At 39.4% G+C, this 19,754-nt stretch overlaps 2 protein-coding genes across 3 annotated transcripts in view; both read left to right on the plus strand.

Annotated features, from left to right (window-relative positions):
* Nucleotides 1–14,435, plus strand: part of LOC105051419 (protein EXPORTIN 1A) — a 31,130-nt gene extending 16,695 nt beyond the window's left edge. For both annotated transcript variants that reach the window (XM_073252275.1, XM_010931867.4), the window contains 14 exons: nt 1,026–1,091; nt 2,200–2,298; nt 2,417–2,497; nt 2,663–2,752; nt 3,143–3,228; nt 3,313–3,393; nt 3,507–3,689; nt 5,734–5,800; nt 5,890–6,000; nt 6,124–6,231; nt 6,309–6,446; nt 6,523–6,660; nt 6,739–6,843; nt 13,802–14,435. In XM_073252275.1, the coding sequence (XP_073108376.1) occupies nt 1,026–1,091; nt 2,200–2,298; nt 2,417–2,497; nt 2,663–2,752; nt 3,143–3,228; nt 3,313–3,393; nt 3,507–3,689; nt 5,734–5,800; nt 5,890–6,000; nt 6,124–6,231; nt 6,309–6,446; nt 6,523–6,660; nt 6,739–6,843; nt 13,802–13,924 (1,476 nt within the window). In that variant the 3' untranslated portion in view covers nt 13,925–14,435. The remainder of the gene's footprint in view (nt 1–1,025; nt 1,092–2,199; nt 2,299–2,416; nt 2,498–2,662; nt 2,753–3,142; nt 3,229–3,312; nt 3,394–3,506; nt 3,690–5,733; nt 5,801–5,889; nt 6,001–6,123; nt 6,232–6,308; nt 6,447–6,522; nt 6,661–6,738; nt 6,844–13,801) is intronic.
* Nucleotides 14,436–17,988: 3,553 nt separating this feature from the next.
* On the plus strand, nt 17,989–18,822 carry LOC105051427 (15.4 kDa class V heat shock protein). Its single transcript, XM_010931879.4, has 2 exons — nt 17,989–18,210; nt 18,296–18,822. Exons 1-2 carry the CDS (start codon nt 18,051–18,053, stop codon nt 18,577–18,579), a joined length of 444 nt encoding a protein of 147 aa, XP_010930181.1. The 5' UTR covers nt 17,989–18,050; the 3' UTR covers nt 18,580–18,822.
* The last annotated feature ends 932 nt before the right edge of the window (nt 18,823–19,754 follow it).

The raw sequence follows: 19,754 nt of genomic DNA on the forward strand, positions 1-19,754 counted from the left end.
TTGTTTTGCTCCCATGGTGACACATCACTATGATGATGTTGGATTGTCTTGTTCATCAGTTCAAGGACATCAATTTTCCTGGCACGAACAGCCGAATTGTGTGGCCTGTTAGAGTGTTATCTCTCCTTGACTGGAATAACAAGCCAACTCCTATAATGAAAAAAAAAGATAAAATAATTATACCAAAAATGCTTTGGAGAAGGATGCCTTTCTGGATATGGAAATTCTAGATGGACTCTATGTGGTGAAACCACAGATGAAGAAGGTATCTTATGTGGGTTGAAGGTCCTACATGCTGAAAATTTTCCCTAAGCTCTCCAAACAAGAACCAACAACAAATTTGTTTCTGATCACCATCAAACTCAAGCATATTTGCTTGCTAGCTTTAACTACAAGGACCCTATCTTTTTTTAGTATGGAGAAAAGTATGTACCAATTAATTAAATGTTTGTATGGCAACATTAATCTCAGATGTTAATAATGCTCATATAATAGTTAATTGGCATTAAATTTTTTATTTTATTCTTCCCAACAACATTGGAATATTTATTTGTTTTCAGAAAGTGTCTACATTTTTCTAAAAAAGTTTTTTGTAATTGATCCAAAATCCTTTTTTTAATGCATATCTGTGCATATTATGATAGTGTGTTGCATTTGTCATGCAGCTTTAACTTTCAGTTTGCTTATGCTGCTTTATTATACCTTTAAACTGCTTTCTTTTGAGTGATAGCCTAATTTGAAATCAAATTACATGTTTTACCCATCAATTCCATTGTTTTGCAGACATTTTTTCTGTGCTTAGATAGTTGAGACTCGAGAGCTTATGCGTTGACTGCCTTCTTTGATTTTGAAGTCAAATTACATGTTTTACCCGTCAATTCCATTGTTTTGCATGCATTTTTTCTATGCTGAGATGGTCGAGACTCGAAAGTTTGTGTCGACTGCCTTCTTTGATTTTGAATTTGGTAAGAAGGCAATGTATTCATGCTTCATTTACCGTATTAATATCATTACTTTTATTGCAGGATATGGCATGTGATACTTTCTTGAAGATTGTTCAGAAATGCAAGCGGAAATTTGTAATCACACAGGCATTCCCATACAACTTGTACTTGTAATTTGATATTTATATAAAATTAATTATCTATTATTGCTGTGAAGTGGTTAGGAAAGCTGTATATCACAGCTGAACATATGTTCCAAGTGATGATGCATTACAGCTAATGGAAATAATCAATGCAATGACATTGATAATCATTTACTATTGGTGACTTTCTCTTATTAAATGATATTCATTGGGATTGTCTGGGACTATTTATAGTTATATGCCTGCCATATTTCAAATATTTGACAGGTTTTGATTAGTTCAGATGGTTCCTATTCACTGAACAAACCTATGATATATCAACTAAATATTCCCCAAATATTTCATGTTTCAGGTAGTGTATCGATTTCTTGATCATTCATGCCATGTTCATGAAATAGATCAGTCATTCAAACTTTTGGCTGCTGTTTATTTTTCCAAGATATTTTGTAATTTGTGTCATTTACACTTGAAAATCCAAATAAATATTAGTAGACGATAACATATCTCATTGTTGTCTTAACTCAAGTGCTAGAGATTGCCTATTGCTGTTCATTTTGCTGTGGGCTATATCTCTGGTGCAAGGTTATGAATAAAATAAGTTTTCTGGATGCTTGTTTAACACTTAAACCCTAGTTATTTTAAATTTATCAATATATTTTTATCTTCTTAGTCCAATGATATATTTCTCTTCATTATTAATTTCCTTTTTTATTTATATAAGGAAAATTATTTAAAAACACTTATAAAAGAGCTTGTACTTATCTATGTTTCCATTTGTCAATACGTTATGCAATCATATTTATGTCAGTGTGTATGCATATATTCATATGTATGTATTTCTATATATGTTTTCATGATTGTTTTCACATACAGACATGCACATGTGCACACACATGCACATAAATAGTTACATAATGTAGTTGATGTCAATCTAGATCTCTGCTTCCATTCCTTCTAATTTTTCTCTTACCTTGCTATCATGGTTTTATCACTGTTTGTTTCTTGATCTGTAAATCTGCTTGATTTCACACATAAAGCGATTCAGTTGCCAGTGTGAAAACACTTAAATTTGATCATTCTCAATTTCAGTTATGTGCCTATTGATACCTCAGGTAGGGGAGAATGAGCCTTTTGTTTCCGACCTTCTATCTGGTCTTCGAACTACAGTTGCAGATCTTGAGCCTCATCAAATTCATACATTTTATGAATCGGTAGGTTTAGGCAAAATCCATTATTTGTCAAATTATTCATTTGTATTTTCTTTATCTTTTACCTTATAATGTCAGTATTCTGAAGGGCATTGATTGTTATTACTCGGTGTACATGTAGGTTGGCCATATGATACAAGCAGAATCTGACCCTGCAAAGAGAGATGAGTATCTGAAAAGGTTAATGGACCTTCCAAATCAGGCAAGTGATTTAGCTTAAAGCTTAATACATAGACCTGACTTTGAGTTTTGCCCATGATGGTCTAGTTCCTTTAGAAACTGTATACATTTTCTAGAATTTTTCTTTTATTTATGGTTTCAACTTTTGACCTTCTGACGATCTGTGATGGCCAACATTATGTGGCAGAAATGGGTGGAAATTTTCGGACTAGCAAGTCAAAGTGTTGATGTTCTGAAGGATCTGGATGTTATCAGAATCGTTCTTAATATCTTACAGGTACTCTGTTTGGCTTGTTTGATTAGGACAATGTGTCTAGACTTGCGTATGTATCTCAACTTGTTCTTTGAAAATGTATGGTGCTTCTAATGTTGCTTGACATGAGCCTGTTGACCATGTCAGTATATTTACGTGATGGTAAATTTGCAAAAACCAGTGTTATTAGGTATTGTAGCACTAATTTTATATCTGGTGAACTTGGTAATGGAGTAACACTTATTTTGTAAATTTGAAGTTATTTTTGATATACCCTCAATATAAGGATATCCAAATATGTAATGTTGAAGTCTCTTTGCAATTATATCTAGTTTTTGTTGCAAAGTATTGACTTTCTTTAGTAATGCTTTGTTGAATTAAATGGAAGTAACACAACCTACTGATGCTTGGCAGACAAACGCTAGTGTTGCTAGTTCTCTTGGGACATTTTTCTTTCCACAAATATCCTTGATATTTTGCGACATGCTAACCGTCTACAGGTACAGAATTTAGTTCACATCTTTCAGCGCTTTCACAGTTTTAGGCCTGAGAAATAGTTTCATTTTATTTTTTTTCCTTAGCAGAATGTACAGTGCTCTTATATCTAATAGTATTGCTGAAGGGGGGCCATTTGCTTCAAGAACATCCTATGTAAAGCTTCTTCGGTGAGGCATCAATGTGACAACTTTGCCTCATCATGTTGCATTTTGCAATTTTTTCGTTATCTAGATTTCTAGGAGTAATTTTGCCGCTACTAAGTAATTAATGATAATAACAGAACTGTTAAGCGAGAGACTCTCAAGCTGATTGAAATGTTTGTGGATAAGGCTGAAGATCAACCACAAATTGTGAAGCATTTTGTGCCACGAATGATGAATCATATACTTGGTGACTATGCTAGAAATTTGCCTGATGCTAGAGAATCTGAAGTGTTATCGCTATTTGCCACAATTATAAACAAGTATGTTCTACAAAATAATCTATCTTTCATTTGTTGCCTTATTAGTACATGTGAAATATGTAATGTTAGTTTTTAATTTTTATTTGGTTACCCTGTTTACATAGAGTTGACTTAGGCCTGAGTTCTAAAAGCTATAAATCAGAAAGTAAGCTTATTTCCTCTTATCTTAACGTAGAACTCTGACCTCGTCTTTTTAACTATTAAATGATTCAAAAAATGGATAACTTGTTTTCTCTTTACATTATTAGGAGAGATTGCCTCAGTGTTCAATTTGTATGTCCGCATTTACATATTTGATTTGTGTTAACGTAGGTTACTTTTCTTTTTAACAAAAATATAGATTGCTTTATGTATGTAAAATCTTTTTTATATTATATTATATAAACTAATTCGATTTTCATTGGAGGAATTAGTTGAATTTGTTTCTTGTTATGCTGACTGTTGTGGCAAAATCATATTGTTGGGGCTGTCAGGTGATTCAGATTCCCGACTTTGTGTCATTCTAAAAATTCACAAATTTAGATATCCACTGAGCACTTTCAGCAAACTCCTGAACTATCGTAAATCGTAATGCGATTATGGAAGTTTTGAATCAAGCATATCCAAACTATGGCTGTCTGATGCTAAGTGTACTTAAAAATTGGGTATTGTAATAACCAAGTTTTTAAATCCCGTGGGACGGTTATATTCCAGTTTTTTCATGGAATGGGATGCACCGCCGTCCTGCCCCATCCCAACACTTGGGACAAAGAATGTCCCAACGCATCCCAATTGGAACGTTGGGACACTAGCGGGATGGCCCCATCTCGATATATGGGATGGTATCTTGTCCCGGTGTCCCACGAGATGTCCCATTGGGACCTGAATTCTTGGTAATAAATCAAAGATTCTATGTTTTGGTAAGAAACTAAGTTGCAAGCAACCAAAAATTGATGTTTCAATTAGGAGTTTTGTTGACCTTACAATTTTTTATGATTAATTGTTTCTGAAATCATATAATACATACAAAATAGATTAAAATATCTCAATATTAAATTTTTTTTCTTGTAGAGAAGAGGGAGGAATTAGAAGGAGAAGGATAAGAAGAGGGAGCGGTAGAAAGAAGAGACAAGGGGGTGGGAGATTTCAGGTAATTGAATATCCAATTGTGTATCCCAAGTTCAAGTCCTCTATCAACAATACTCTACTACCTTAAAAATGCAAGCATTGTGAAGTTGAGTCTTCTTTAACCAATCCATTCACTTAAGTGGACACTTAAAGATTTTCAAAATGATAGATATATGTATCACATGCTAAATCCGTGCCAGTCACAGTCTGGTACCACATGCTGCCTTGCCGGTTGCCATGCTGTGTGCCTGTCATGCCAGGCCATGTGCCAAGGTTCATTAAAGAAACAGCGATTTATGCTGCCTTTATAGTTCATTTGGTCACTATTGATTGGCATGAGCTAACATGAATGGGAATGGAATGGAGAAACATACACAAAAAAAACCGGTACAGCTAGCATGCATTACCGCACTTGTATAGTCAGCACAATATGTACCGGAACAAACTTAAACTACTTTCCTACAAAATGTAGCTTTTATAATCAAACTGAAAATCAAGTCCTTGTTTTTTGTACTTGAACTCCTATCAGGCTGTTCCACTTATCGGGCTATGTTTTGGGCTACGACTTTGTAATTCTTGGATTAACTCAACCTAGTTCTAGCTCATTAGCAGGCATATATACATGTATTGACATTCCTAATTTGGTATAGAAAATATGAAATAAATAATTCCTAAAATTTATTATTATTATGTTTTTAGGTTGCATTGCTTCCATATGTAAGTTTTGTCTTGTCATTCTTTAAGGGTTGCCACCATCAATTGCATAATAAATGGCAAACTTATTCATTTGTTGGACTTGTGTGACATTTTCTAGTTACCAATGGACTTTAACTGCCTCACATTGTTCTTCTTCTTTTTTTTTTTTTTTGTTTAAAATTTGCTAGTTACACATTCTAGGCCATGGTAGTCATGTATGTTTCTTACCCTTTTCTGATAGATATAAAAATCTAACGATGGAACACATCCCCCACATATTCGAAGCTGTTTTCCAATGCACTCTTGAGGTGAGAATTAACAGATTAATGTAGAAATGTCTCTTCATTGTGCAGGTTTTTTTCAAATAGTATTATCAGTTTCCATCTTTTCTCTGCAGATGATTACAAAGAACTTTGAAGATTATCCTGAGCATCGTCTTAAGTTCTTTTGTTTATTACGTGCAATTGCTACACATTGTTTTCATGCTTTAATCAGGTTATCAAGTCAGGTTGGGATCCATATTTCCTTGAGTATCTTTCATATGCTTATTCAAATGCAAGTGCACATGAATATTGTGTGTACAATCCTTATTAGTTGCCCCTCTTTTTCACTATACTTTTGCCTGATGTAGCAATTGAAGCTTGTCATGGATTCTATCATCTGGGCTTTCCGGCACACTGAGAGGAATATTGCTGAGACTGGCCTTAATCTTTTATTGGAAATGCTAAAGAACTTTCAGGTTTGATCCCACCAATTTTGGCTGTCCAGTGTTTGGCTTGACGTAGTTAACATACTGTATGTATGGTGTATTGACAGGTTTCAGAGTTTTGTAATCAATTTCATAGGATGTATTTCTTAACAATAGAGCAAGAAATATTTGCTGTCTTGACGGACACATTTCACAAACCTGGTTTCAAGCTGCACGTTTTAGTACTGCAACATTTGTTTTGCCTGGTAATTACTGAATTTTTGTTTTGCATCTTCTGATCTCAATTTTCCGTGTTAACTTAATCTATTGTTGCCATTTCAGTTAGATTCTGGTTCATTAACAGAGCCCTTGTGGGATGCCTCAACGGTCCCTATTCCATTCCCTAGTAATATAGCATTTGTTCGTGATTACACCATAAAACTACTAGGGACATCTTTTCCGAATATGACACTGGCAGAGGTAAGTGATCCAGGTTCCCTTTTTTTATTATCAGTTCTCTTTTGGTGAAGTTATCGGGATATTGAGTATGTTTTGCAGGTGACTCGGTTTTTTGATGGGCTGTTTGAGTCAAGAAATGATCTCCATATATTTAAAAACCACATCCGTGACTTTCTGGTACAATCAAAGGAATTTTCAGCTCAGGTAATTTGATGACTACTGATGCTATCTTCTCTTGCAACTGCTTATGTGATCAGTAAGTTTGCTGTCCGTTTGTGTAGTAGCATCCCTCAGGGCTTAATTGTGCCAATTCTGAATCGAGAAAAGCGTAGAGGCCTTTAATGAACTATTTACTAAATATTAGGAATAAAGTCAGTTATGCATCTGATGTTTTTACATCTTACTTGCTGATTCTTTTATGACAATTAACAATGTACTGGAGTGGTTTGAAATTTGGTTAACTTTGGTAGTATAGATTCTCATATTTAGAATTATAAGTTTCTTTATACTTATTAGATAATCTGCAAGTGATGTGTGGTGACTAATTGGTGAAATGAGGAATAATCTGAAGAATTATTCAAAGCAATGCAAGAGAGATACTAAGATTGTTTATAATATGGATGACCTTCCATCCGCTTCCATTATTGGAACTTGACATTTTCTCTCCGAAGATTCTACAAGGTGCCTTCTATTTGACCTTTCCAAAACATCTGTCATTATTTCTACCCTTTGTTAAACTGCAGGTTTAGAAAACTGCAGCACATTTTGGACCATAAATGTTTTTACCAATAATTTATCCAATCCTTAGTTCATAAACTAATGAAGTATTACTAGACCCTAATAGAATCTATATGCATTTGCAGGGCCAAAATCAGGAATTTAACAATAAGATGTCAAAGCCTTAATTAAGATGCCTTTAATGCTTTTATACGTGTGTGCACATGTGCACAAGTTTGCTAGTACACATGATTACCGATTTCATTCTGATCAATGATTGTTTATTCTATTCTTGTTTATTTGAAAATCTGATAAAATAAATTGGTTCTGTCATTTGCATGTTTCGTTTAGCCTATTATATTACATGCTAAAAAAATAATGAAATAACATTAGAAAATTATACTTTGAGCTCTTATTAAGGAAGAATAGTAATGCAAAATGTGTTTTGCTTTTCAGCCTAGCCAAAGTTATACACAAACTGCTCTTTATGTTGAGAAATCGGTACAACTCCCGTACCAGATGAGGATCGCCTCGTGTTAAATCTGGATGTTAATCCAGCTGACAAAGAAGAATAGAGAAGACGGCTAGGGTTTGGCGTTGGAACCAGAGAGGGAGAGAGTTAAGGAGAAAAGATCAATTCATTCCATTCATCTCAATCATCCTTGAAATCCTAATACATCCTCTGTATATATATATATATATATACATAGCCAATAGGTCCGATCAAAAAACTCTCTTGGTTGAACCCAATACATGAAAGCACTCATCGAGCCCATGTACATCCATTTCTCACATGTTCTCATCCTTTGGACTTAATCCCAGTCCAATCTCTGAGTTAGCCTTTTTAAGATCTATCAAACCAGATTTTAAGATCTTAGGATCAAAATCCAATCCTAGACCCAAACAGAAAACCCGCTGTGCTCTGCCCACACAACTAAGTCGACTCAATTTTACACTGAGTCGACTAACCTAGGGTTTAGTCGACTAAGACTGGACTGAGTTGACTAATCTACGTATCGTGCCACAGATTTTCAAAATCCTATCTATTTTTTTGAAATTTAGTCGATGCAGATTGAGACTGAGTCAACCCACCTGCAATTTAGTCGACCCAGTCTCAGTTTGAGTCGACTAACTTGCTGAAACTGCGTCTTCTCTTGCAGCTTCATCCCTGACTCTGGTTCCTTGCTCCATCTTATATCTTCAGGTATCTAGAGCCCCAACCATGCCCCTCGAAGTTCTTGTCGCCTGAACCTCAAGCTCATGGGGATCGCCTCCACCTTAGGACCACTCCTGTCCTAGCATCCAAACCGATCCTAGGCTCTCGGAGTCAACCCCTGGCTCCTCTCATGGTCTCTCAAGGTTTGGAAGCACCACACATGTGCCAATAATTTTCACCTTAATGCCCCCAAGTCTTGACAAACCTCCGCACGATTCTGCTGTCGCCGCGCACTCTGACAACTCGTGCAAATGTCGATGTTGATGCCATTCCCTTCAACCCTGGAGGCCTCGGAGATGACCGCCTCCACTTAGGCTGAAGAACCTTGCTTGTCTCTTGGCACCCTCCAATGTCTTGTTGACTCTTTAGACTCCTTTTCAGCCGTGGGATTTTCGTGGCATCGATGCCCATGCTGAAAAGTTCTAATGATGCCCTCTAGTACTCTATGCTCACACAGCCGATGCGTTCGCATCCACTGGATACCATCTGCCGCCATAGTGGACCTCTTGCGCACCACGCCTCGTGCATCGATCTTGCACCTGCATGCCTTCGCCACTAAGAAACTTGAAGCATGTGTCGATCAAGGTATCCTCGGTTCCGATACTACACAGCCTCCACCTGGATCTAAGGCTCTTGATGCCACTTGCACCAGTGGAGACATCTCTGGACAATGCTCTACCTGAATCTTCAATCCTCTACGAGGCCCTGCAAAGGATTGAACCTTCCCTAAAGCCGATCGTAGCATTCTCCTTCAAGGAATCCTACAGCTGCTTGTAGTCCAGCTACGCGCGTGTCCCACTGCTGCCTGTATCTGGCTGTGCCCATGTCGCGGCTCTGTAGTTGCCTATCTCCAGTTGCGCTTGTGCTGCGGACCACAGCCGTCTATCTCCAATCGTGCCTATGCTGCAGCTCGCAACCGTCCGTGTCTCGGCTGCATCCGTCCTGCGGTCCGCAACTATCTGTGTCCCAGCTACGTCTGCCCCGCTTCATGCAGCCTTCTGTCCCGACTGCATCTCGAATTCTGTCGCTGCTTCTTCGAACCCTCCGCACTCTGTGGACCCCTTCGAAGCCGTCTCGGATACACCGCACACCACGAGCTTCTTCAAAACCACCAAGAGCTCATCTGACTCTTCATCTTCAGCGACTGTTTCAATGGAATCCCTCTCTTCTCCTCCCTTGCCCTTCTTTCGAAGCGGACAATCCTTCTTGAAGTGTCCAGTCTTGTGGCACCTGTAATACTTCTAGACTTTCTTCGATCTGTCCTTGGATTTTTCTCTTTTCTCTAGTTTTCCTTGTCTCTCATGAACAGCAAGTGTCTACAATAGAGCCACCCTTGCAGGTCTTCTCCCACTGCTCATTCGACCTCAGGGCGTCCACAACCTCCTCATACTCCAAGGACTTCTTGTCGTATACCAAGGTTGTGATCAGACCATCATACACCGATGGGAATGAGCATAACAGCAACAATGTCCGATCTTCCTCGATCTTCACATCCATATTCATTAAATCAGAATACACCTGATTGAACCTCTGAATGTGACTAACTAGATCGCCTTCCTCGGACATTCGCAAGTTGTACAACTGCTTCTTCGGCCAGAGCTTGTTCGTCATGTTTTTGCCCATGTACATCTTCTCTAGCTTCTCCCAAAGACCTTTCGCCGTGGTCTCCATACTGACCTCTGGTAGAACCTGATCCGTTAGACACATTCTGATCGTGCTGAAGGCAATCTCTTCCAACTCCTCCCAATCCTTAGATCTTATAGATCCGCTGTTGCACCAACAAGTCCTTCACTCGCTTTGCCATAAGGTGAAGTTTTTCTTGCCATCAAACTTCTCAAAATCTGCCTTAAACCTACTTGAAGCCATTCCACCCTTCAAGCAAACAACCAGCCCTAGACATCTTTCTGCAATACCACACCTCACAATCCCAAAAACGAGATCAGATCTGAAATAGATCTCCTTTTACCTTTTTTGAATCAAAAAACTTTCCACCTAACTCGGGAGATCACTACAACCAAGGAAGCAACAAGAAAATAGGGCAAACCTGGGCGTTGCAGAAAACAGGGCTGAATCTTGATTTTTGGCGTCTTCCTTCTTTCCTTCACGCAATCTGGCTCTGATACCACTTGTTGAAAAACCTCCGGTACAACTTCCGTACCAGATGAGGATCGCCTCGCGTGAAACTTGGATGTTAATCCAACAGACAAAGAAAAACAAAGAAGACGGCTAGGGTTTGGCGTTGGAACCAGAGAGGGAGAGAGTTAGGGAGAAAAAATCAATTCATTCCATACATCTCAATCATCCTTAAAATCCTAATACATCCTATGTATATATATACATAGCCGATAGACCTGATCAAAAAACTTCCATGACTGAATCCAATACATGAAAGCACTTATCAAGCTTATGTACACCCATGTCTCACATGCTCTCATTTTTTGGACTTAATCCCAGTCCAATCTCTGAGTTAGCCCCATTAAGACCTATCAAACTAGGCGTTAAGATCCTAGGATCAAAATCCAATCCTAGATTCAAACAGAAAATCTGCTGTGCTTTGCCCGCACAATTGAGTTGATTCAGTCTCAGATTGAGTCAACTAATCTGAGACTTAGTCGACTAAGACTGGACTGAGTCGACTAACCTGCGTATCGTGCCATAGATTTTCGAAATTCTGTCTCTTATTTTTCTGAGACTTAGTCGATCCAGACTGAGACTGAGTTGACCTACCTGCAACTTAGTTGACCCAGTCTCAGTCTGAGTCGACTAACTTGCTGAAACTGTTTTTTCTCTCGCAGCTTCATTCCTGACTCTGGTTCCTTGCTCCATTTTGTATCTCTAGGTATCCGGAGTTCCAACTATGCCCCTCGAAGTCCTCATCGCCTGAACTTCAAGTCCGTAGAGAGCTATACACTACTTTCATTCTAGGACCACTCCTGTCCTAACCCTATAACCCAAATTGGTCCTAGCATTCCGGAGTCAACCCCTAGCTCCTCTCATGGTCTCCCAAGACTTGGGAGTATCACACATGCGCCAACACTTTAACTGTTTATTTTGTCGGTATGCATGCTTCCCCACGTATAAGAAACTAAGAATAAATTAAAAGATACAAGTAATTGATGTAGTCAAAAACTAAAAAGTAGGTTGGAGTAGACTTGTATCTTCCCATGTGCCTTTCTCATATCTAGTTTAGCTTGTTTGGACGGACTGTGACCAGAGTATGTTTGCACTACAGGATAAATATGAGATTGAAAAAAATAAGGAGTGGTTTGCAGTGCAAGGCAGGGCATTGAGAGTTAGATTGACAAGGAAGCATGCGGGAGAACAGCTGAGATTGTGAGAGAAATAGGTGTGGGACAATGGTTGAGATTGAGAGTGAGAAATGAAGGTCCTATGCAGCCAGTGAATTTATTGAGGGATTACAAGGTTACAAATTTTTTTATGATTAAACTTAAGGCCATTAATTCTATAATCTATATTATGATTTGTTATGGAGCTGTTATGGGAGGTCAGATATTATTGGTTACTGGAACTCTCTTGAAGAAGCAAGAGGCCATTTGATGAGACAGTGTCGGAAGTGGGTCCCTCAAACATATACAGGAATTCTAGATAACTCACCAGTCAAGGCCTATGTTAATAGGAGTGGGTGGGGGTAGTGGGGTGTTTGGTGGGGAAGGGGTGAGAGAGGGGCAGGGATTAGTGTCACACGGCCGGAGGGAAATGATTTCCTGTTGGATACAAAGTGTTTCAAATTTAGGGGGCTGGGCCTCCTCAAAAAACACTCCATCCACTGTATGTTCAAACCTCCAGAACCTATAATCCGGTCATGCGCATCTGATGTATATCTAGGTTCCTCCCATGTGTAGATATGCACTGCAATAAGTAATCATGATTTGTTGTCAAAATCTGATTTTACAAAATAATTTCAACTCATTGGGGTAAATTACTAATGGGAGCATATTTTGATTTTCTCAGTGGCTTCAAATTTCTCTCAATAATTAGAGCCTGAACTTACAATTTTGATGCCTTATAATGATCAAAATACTTAAAAGTAAGTTGATGTCTGGTGGTAATCCTTTCATCAAGTGTTGTATGTAAAAGTATTAGTATTCAATGCTTCATTTTGGTCACATATCACTTTTGTAGATAACTACATATACTTAATAAACCTGTCTATTTTAAATATGTACACATCCATGTCCTAGATGTTAATCCAGTTTTTCTGGATGTTGATCGTTGGACTTTGCCATGTCCAACTCCCATTTCGAAGTCACCATGCTGTAAGAATGTATTTCTAAAATATTATAGCTTGATACACGTACATAAAATTGTTAATTTAATTCTACTCCGGTGAACTATAATTTTTCTTTTAGAGTTGATCATCTTCGCAAGAGTTTAATGCAAGGTTCACGGACTCGGTACCGAAACTCGTGCCGGTTGCCTGCCGATATGATACTGTAATATACTGTACCAGATTGTACCATACCGTACCGATAATAAAAAAAATCCCACCCACCAGCACTAAAAAAAAAAAAGAAAATCGGGCTGAATCGGACAAAATCGTTTGGTATCGGGCGGTTCAGTCCGATTCATCCCATCTTCCGAAAATCTGGCCTGAACTGAACCGGCTCACTGCCGGTACAGTTCGGTATGGAGTGTATTGGCCGGCTCGGGCCGGTATGGAATACCATGGGATTTTAATATATCTTTGCTTGATGACAACTCAGGCCAGTTAAATTTGAATCTAGGTGTATGACTTTTTTGCTTTGATATTCTTTTTGATGAGATGTTAATTAGCTCTGCTGGTTAGCAGAAAATGAAGTTCTCACTTGCTCCGTTGCTGCTAAATGTGTCTTTGGGATGCACGAAAGCTTCTTTTTATTTTATGTTTCTTTTTCATGGTCTTGCATGCTTAATTCCACTTTGAATGACCAGTGGAATCCTTCTCTTTCTTTCCCTTTTTTTTCCTGGTGTGGTGGGGGGGGGGTGTGGGAGGCGTTGAATTTGTGCCATGATTGGAGTTTAGGTGCTTCCCCTGGGTTACCAAATATGGGAGGGTTATGGTTATTTAGTTGTTCTCCAACCACATCCACATATAGATAATATATTTATAAAGGTGGATTGGCATGCAATGTTCAATGCATAAGGTACAAGACTGCAGGGTAGGGGGAAAAATAGAAGATCAGTTTTGATCACGTAGATATGTCTAATGCTTTCTACCTTCACATGCAGGATGACAAAGATCTTTATGCAGAAGAAGCAGCTGCCCAAAGAGAGAGGGAACGGCAACATATGCTCACTATTCCAGGGCTCATTGCCCCCAGTGAGTTGCAAGATGAGATGGTGGATTCTTAGTGTCAAGTGCATGGTTGTGATATTTCTGCATTTTCTTCAATCTTGGTGGTGCCTGAGATTATTTTGCCAAATTCTCCATCAAGTGGATTGGAGTGGCTCCAGTTTTCTTTTTCCGATATTTTTTAGATGGTCGGAGAAAGAAAGGAAGGACACTGGTCTGTTGCAGGACTCTTCAAACTGGTGGGGATAATTCGGATATCAATGTACATGCCAGTTGCAGTGGCAGCGGGGTTTATGCAAGTATATATTTTCAAATATAGGGTTTATATTGTTGTTTTCAGCATTCGGTGTTTGGATCGTTTGTGGCTGCTTGTACTCGAGGGTCAGTGGCTTATGTATTTAACATTTTCAGGCTTGTGAAAGGTTTTTTGTTTTCGTTGAACTGCCTTTGTGTGAGAGTTGGTCTATCGGTGTTTTGTTTCCACAGTTCAACTGTTTTTTTTTGTTCGACTTACTGTAATGAACAAATATCTGATCATGGAAAAGATTGTGAACAGCGGTTTTTGTTCTCTTTTGTTCCATGCTTATGTTCTTACATTGGCTGCGGTCTTGTTGGAATAAATGGTGTAGCATAATAACATTCGTTAATCAGAGACACGGAAATCTTGAATATTTCGTGATATGTGCAATGGAAAAATAAATTCTTGGTGTGGGTTTGTATTGTGCTGTCGAACAACATCAGATCACGGGAGAAGCGAACCCTAAGAGTTGCATGGTGTTCTAGGGCTTAGAAATCTTTTGGTGCCGGTTTTTCATTTTTCGTTCTCTTTTTTCGCGTGTAAATTGAGGTTGACAGAAAGATATTAGAGGGTTACCAATTTGATCTTAGAGATCTTCACGTCTCAACCAAAAAGAGAGAGAGCGTGTGTATGTGAGAGAGAGGGATCTTCACTTGGAGAACGATTCACTGATTCTATCGTCAACAAATTATCGATCTGAAAGATGTTCATCCCCGGTTTCTGCTGAAGGTTTGCTACCATGAAAGTGCCCCTCTGAAGATCTGTTTGCTACCAAGGGTGGGGACCTTGTGGCGGTTACCATCTTGCATCCACCTGGTCAGCTTTACGTGGAGCAGAAGCTTGCTTCAACTCCAAAGTATGCTGAGCCACCAAACGAGGAGCTTCCACCAGTGGAAGAAGCAATGGCTAATCTGACTTGCTTTAGAAGCGGCATTGGAGGGAAACTCATAAGAGTATATGTCGTGTGGACTCCATCAAGCAATGGTGGAAAGAAAGGAAGAGTTGGCAATGAAACAACTTATCATGGCCATCTGTATGTTACCTGATCCATTGAGCGAATGGCTGATCCCTCTGAAAGCAGGCATCTAATCCAGCTCTCTGCAGGGCCAAGGTACCTCACGATGATCACTTTATCGTTTATAAATCGGTTCTTGGAGCTTATCCCAAGGGTAGGTAGTGTGTCATAAGCTACCAAAAGGATGGGACGTGTTGGAAGCTCCTCACAAATAGTTTGGGAACTCAAATCTCCCCATGAATCAGAGAAGATGCCATTGGCCTTTGAAGGGAGAAGACCAAATAGGCAGTGAGAATAGCAGCTGCGCTTCCTTCTCCACATCCCTTTCTGATGGAGACCCGATATAGCTGCATCTAAAAGCATGCGTCCTGTTCAAGAGGTGGTGTGGAGTAGCCATCCCCCACCACCCCGCCCCCTCCATATTTCGGCTTCGGGATCCTATTTATATACGATCTCTGCATGTCTTTGGTTGGTTTTCCAGTGGCATTTAGTGCTTGCTCTGAACTGGTTTGACACTATCTTGAATTTGTCCAATCTAGTAAGCTTGATCTACTTGAATCCACCTAACAGGCATCGGTTGGGCTGTCCAGAAAAATTTGGTGTTGTGATGCCAACAACGTCAGATTTTTTATGTATTGGATTCATGCAGAGCCTCAAATGCTTTGATAAATAAACATCTTTCTAGAGTCCCGATGGATTTGTATATAATAGCTGCCTTCCGTAAAGGCAGACCAGCTATCACCGGGGGAACAAAAAAAAAAAAAAAAGGAAACCAGCGGATTCGCGCTTGGTAAAGTGGCTCATTGTATATCACAGAAAATCGAGACGGCAGCCTTTTGGTAAAGTTTAGTCAAATCAACACCAAGATCCGTACCAACTGGCAGCCAACTTGATACGGGATAAATCGGATGGTTCATCCTGATTCGGCAGATCAATTTTTTCAAGCCTCTTGAGATAAAGCAGGAAGGGGGGAGGGAGGTGGACTGATTTAAGCCGGTCTGAACTAAGCAGTCAGCATCAATTGCGCTCCGTAATCTAAATAATCTGGATCGGAATGGTTCAGATTATTTTTGAAAAATAGCACCGATCAAAAATATAAATAAATTAGATCAGATTGGATCACGAGTGATCTCGATTCAATCTAATTTTTTAATTAGATATAAATATTAGATTCAAATTCAATCTAATAAAATATCTGATCAGATCGGATTGAATTCATGATTAAATTTTTTGATCTAATGGATCATTCGAATCGGATCATATCTGTATATAATCTGGCTTCGATCTATAAAATACAAATTCAATTTGAATCCGGATCCAAATTCGGATCGATTCAGATATGGATTATAAATAACGAGATCAACAAGTACCAAATAAGAACTATCAAAACATTGTTTTATACTACAATATTATCTAAAAATTTACTTTTCTTCAATGTATACTCTTTATTGTTTAGCTTATGTACCAATTTTCAGACGTAGATCCTGAATCTATTGATTGTTCTTGTCCTGTATCAGTTTTACTTATATTTTTATTTTTGTTGATGTTTCTAATGAAATTTATGAAACTAAAATGAGTATCAAAATCCAACTAATAAGAACATGTAAAAATGAGTACCCAAATATTTCACATAATTTGAAAAGCTAGTGACGAGAATCAATAACTTTTGATCAATATAATCTTAGTTCTTTTTCAATCTGTGTGTAAAGTCTGGACGAATGAAGGTAGAAAGAAGACAGAAAATTTTATTTTATCCATTTTTAAATTAGTATGCTCCTATCATTTCTATAATATAAGATCAATAAATATTTTAGTTCTATTTTTATTGTATTTATTTTGACATATATTTAAAATTCTGAATGAAATTGATCCGTTGATGGAGCAACAGAAATATGAGTTTAAAAGAACCATCTTCCAAAGAACCGAAAGATTATAATTATGAAAATAAATAAAAAAATAAAAGAAACAAAAAAAATTAGAGCTTTGAACTTTAATAAACAGAGAAGAATAGAAACAAAGAAGGTAATCGTAACCGGATCTTGCATTGGGTTGATTTAGATCTTGTATTGGATTCGGATCGAGTTGGATTATTTATCTCAAAATCTAAATCAATCCAAAAGTCTTCGTGGGTCGGATCGGATCAAAATTTAATAAATTCAGATTCGATCCAAAAAATATAACAAATTCAATTTAGAATTCGATTCGGATCTATGGATCTTTTAAAATGATTCGAGTTGGATCTATGTAGATTAGATCGGATCGGATCACAGATCCGCCCGACCTATTTACAGTCTTAGCATCGAACCATCTGGATCGTACCATCACATTTGGATTTTAGATCATAGGTTTGCTCTAAATTTCTCTAAGGATAACAAAAATGTAATAGATAAGTTGTGGAATCGATGGACAGCTGCAGCAAGATCGTTCTTTTTTCGGGACTCGACAGGCATTTTAACCGAGCCACTCTTCCTAGTACACCATCCGCTACATGACCGTAATAATTTCCTACAACCCGGTTTGCACAGGATCCGCAACTGGACCGCGCAACTTGCCCCCTTTCTTGTGGGGTTAAATGCAACTTGACCCTGTGGGCGGCAAAGACGATACCGTGACAGACCGTCACGCAAAAACATATGCCGCCAAAATTGACCACCACATTTCACATGCTCCTCGCCCACCCAAACGCCATATTTATGAATCTCTATCCGACTGCCTAATTTTTGCCGTCGGCACGCACTTATGGGTCAATTACGTCACTATTCTGATGTCCCCATCGTTTCCAACGCATAGGGCTCCGATAAAAGGAGTCCCCTCTCTCCCCAAGAAAGTGTCCGTGGCCATTGGGTAGGCTCGGTTGTTCACTTGTTCTCCCATGGCCATGGAGCTCGTCCCCCACCATCACCACGCCTTCCCCTGGCCTTTCTTCCTCGCCCAACCCTACCTCTTCCAGCCCTACATCGCCATCCCTCCGCGCAATTATGTCCACTGGACCCAAACACCTGAATCCCATCTCTACACCGCCGACATACCTGGTGATCTCTCTCTCTCTCTCTTCTTCTCAGATCCTTTTCTTCTCTTATTGATACTAAGCTAGCAGGAATCTTGGAATATATGTAGGTGTGAGGAAGGAGGAGATCAGAGTAGAGCTGGAGGACTCAACGTACCTGGTGATCAGGACCGAGCACAACGAGGACGGTGGGGAGTCGCCGGAGAGGGAGCGGAGGAGCTTTATGAGGAAGTTCCGGCTGCCGCAGATGGTGAACCTGGATCGGATCTCGGCGGGGTATGAGGATGGGGTGCTGACGGTGACCGTGCCCAGATCCATATCCAGGGGAAGGCTCGTCGTGGATCCCCAAGAACTGGCGGCCCAGGCCCACCATTCGGTCGCCCGTGCCGCTTGAATTATCGGATTATATTCGATAAATATTACTGCATTTGATTTGATTTATGGGGCGTTTGTTGGTGACTGCCGTATGTTAGAAGGCAGGAATTTGATTCTGGGTCTTCTTGTTGGTGCCAAGTTAGCTGTCATGTGGTGCGAACTTAGTGTAGTACTAGGAGTTTTAGATGCATCCATGCAAGTGGAAAGATTAGAACCTTGTTGTTCCTCTTGATTGGTTTGTTATGGAATTGATGATTTGGCATCCTCTGATTTGCTAGTGGTGGTGGTTTTTCTTCTTCTTTTTTCCTTAGCTTTGTCCGTATGAGGTCTCCCATGTGTCGCAAATACCTTCTTCTTTCGGTCTTCAGATCCGGGGGATCTCCTGGGAGGAATCTCTGGGAGTATAGATATTTTCTTTGGGGAAAGCGACATTTCAATGGGTTGGAGAGATGAACCGATCCGGCCCTCCTTTTGGTTGGCCGGTCTGGGTTAAGCGACACCGATTGGCGCACATCGCATCGGGCGTGTTTCATCTGCGGAGAGCCATGTGAATTATTTAAGGCCTCTCACCTGTCACCTAAAACAACTTGCAGAGAGTTAATTGCTCGACCAACCTACCCAAAATTATCTTCGTTAATTTCTCGGAATTTTACGACTCCGGTCGTAACACAGAGCTAACGACGCCTCGACGGGCTTCTACCTCTGCTTATTATTTGTAGAACGATGGTTATACAGATAGTTAATGGCGCCGATGAGGAAAGTTATAATGAAAGAATGTGATTCAATTTGAGTCATCCCAGCCCGCTTAGGAGCGGAGAGGACGCACAGAGATGCCCAACATGTTCTGCTCCACGAAAAATTTCAAACACGCCACACCTTGTCATGAGTATAACTCACAAGCAACAGAGCCGCGAGGTGACTTGGACCCACTCGTGGCCGGCTCGATGGACGCAAGATAGCGGACCCAAAATCTACTTCACAATGATACAAGCTTCATTCTAATACATCGTATGACCAAAATTGGCCTGTACGATGGGATGCCGTGGTTTCATAGTGGCAACGAGGACCACTTCTTTCTCATTTATTCAAAACTGGACATGCATCAGTCTAGCATCTTCACCAGATATTTCTCCAAGAGGAAGCATTATTCATCTTACGCTGCTGTGTGAACATTTCCTGCTCCATCCCAGAAAG

The sequence above is a fragment of the Elaeis guineensis genome, chromosome 2 (genome assembly GCF_000442705.2).
Source record: "Elaeis guineensis isolate ETL-2024a chromosome 2, EG11, whole genome shotgun sequence".
Taxonomy (NCBI): Eukaryota; Viridiplantae; Streptophyta; class Magnoliopsida; order Arecales; family Arecaceae; genus Elaeis; species Elaeis guineensis.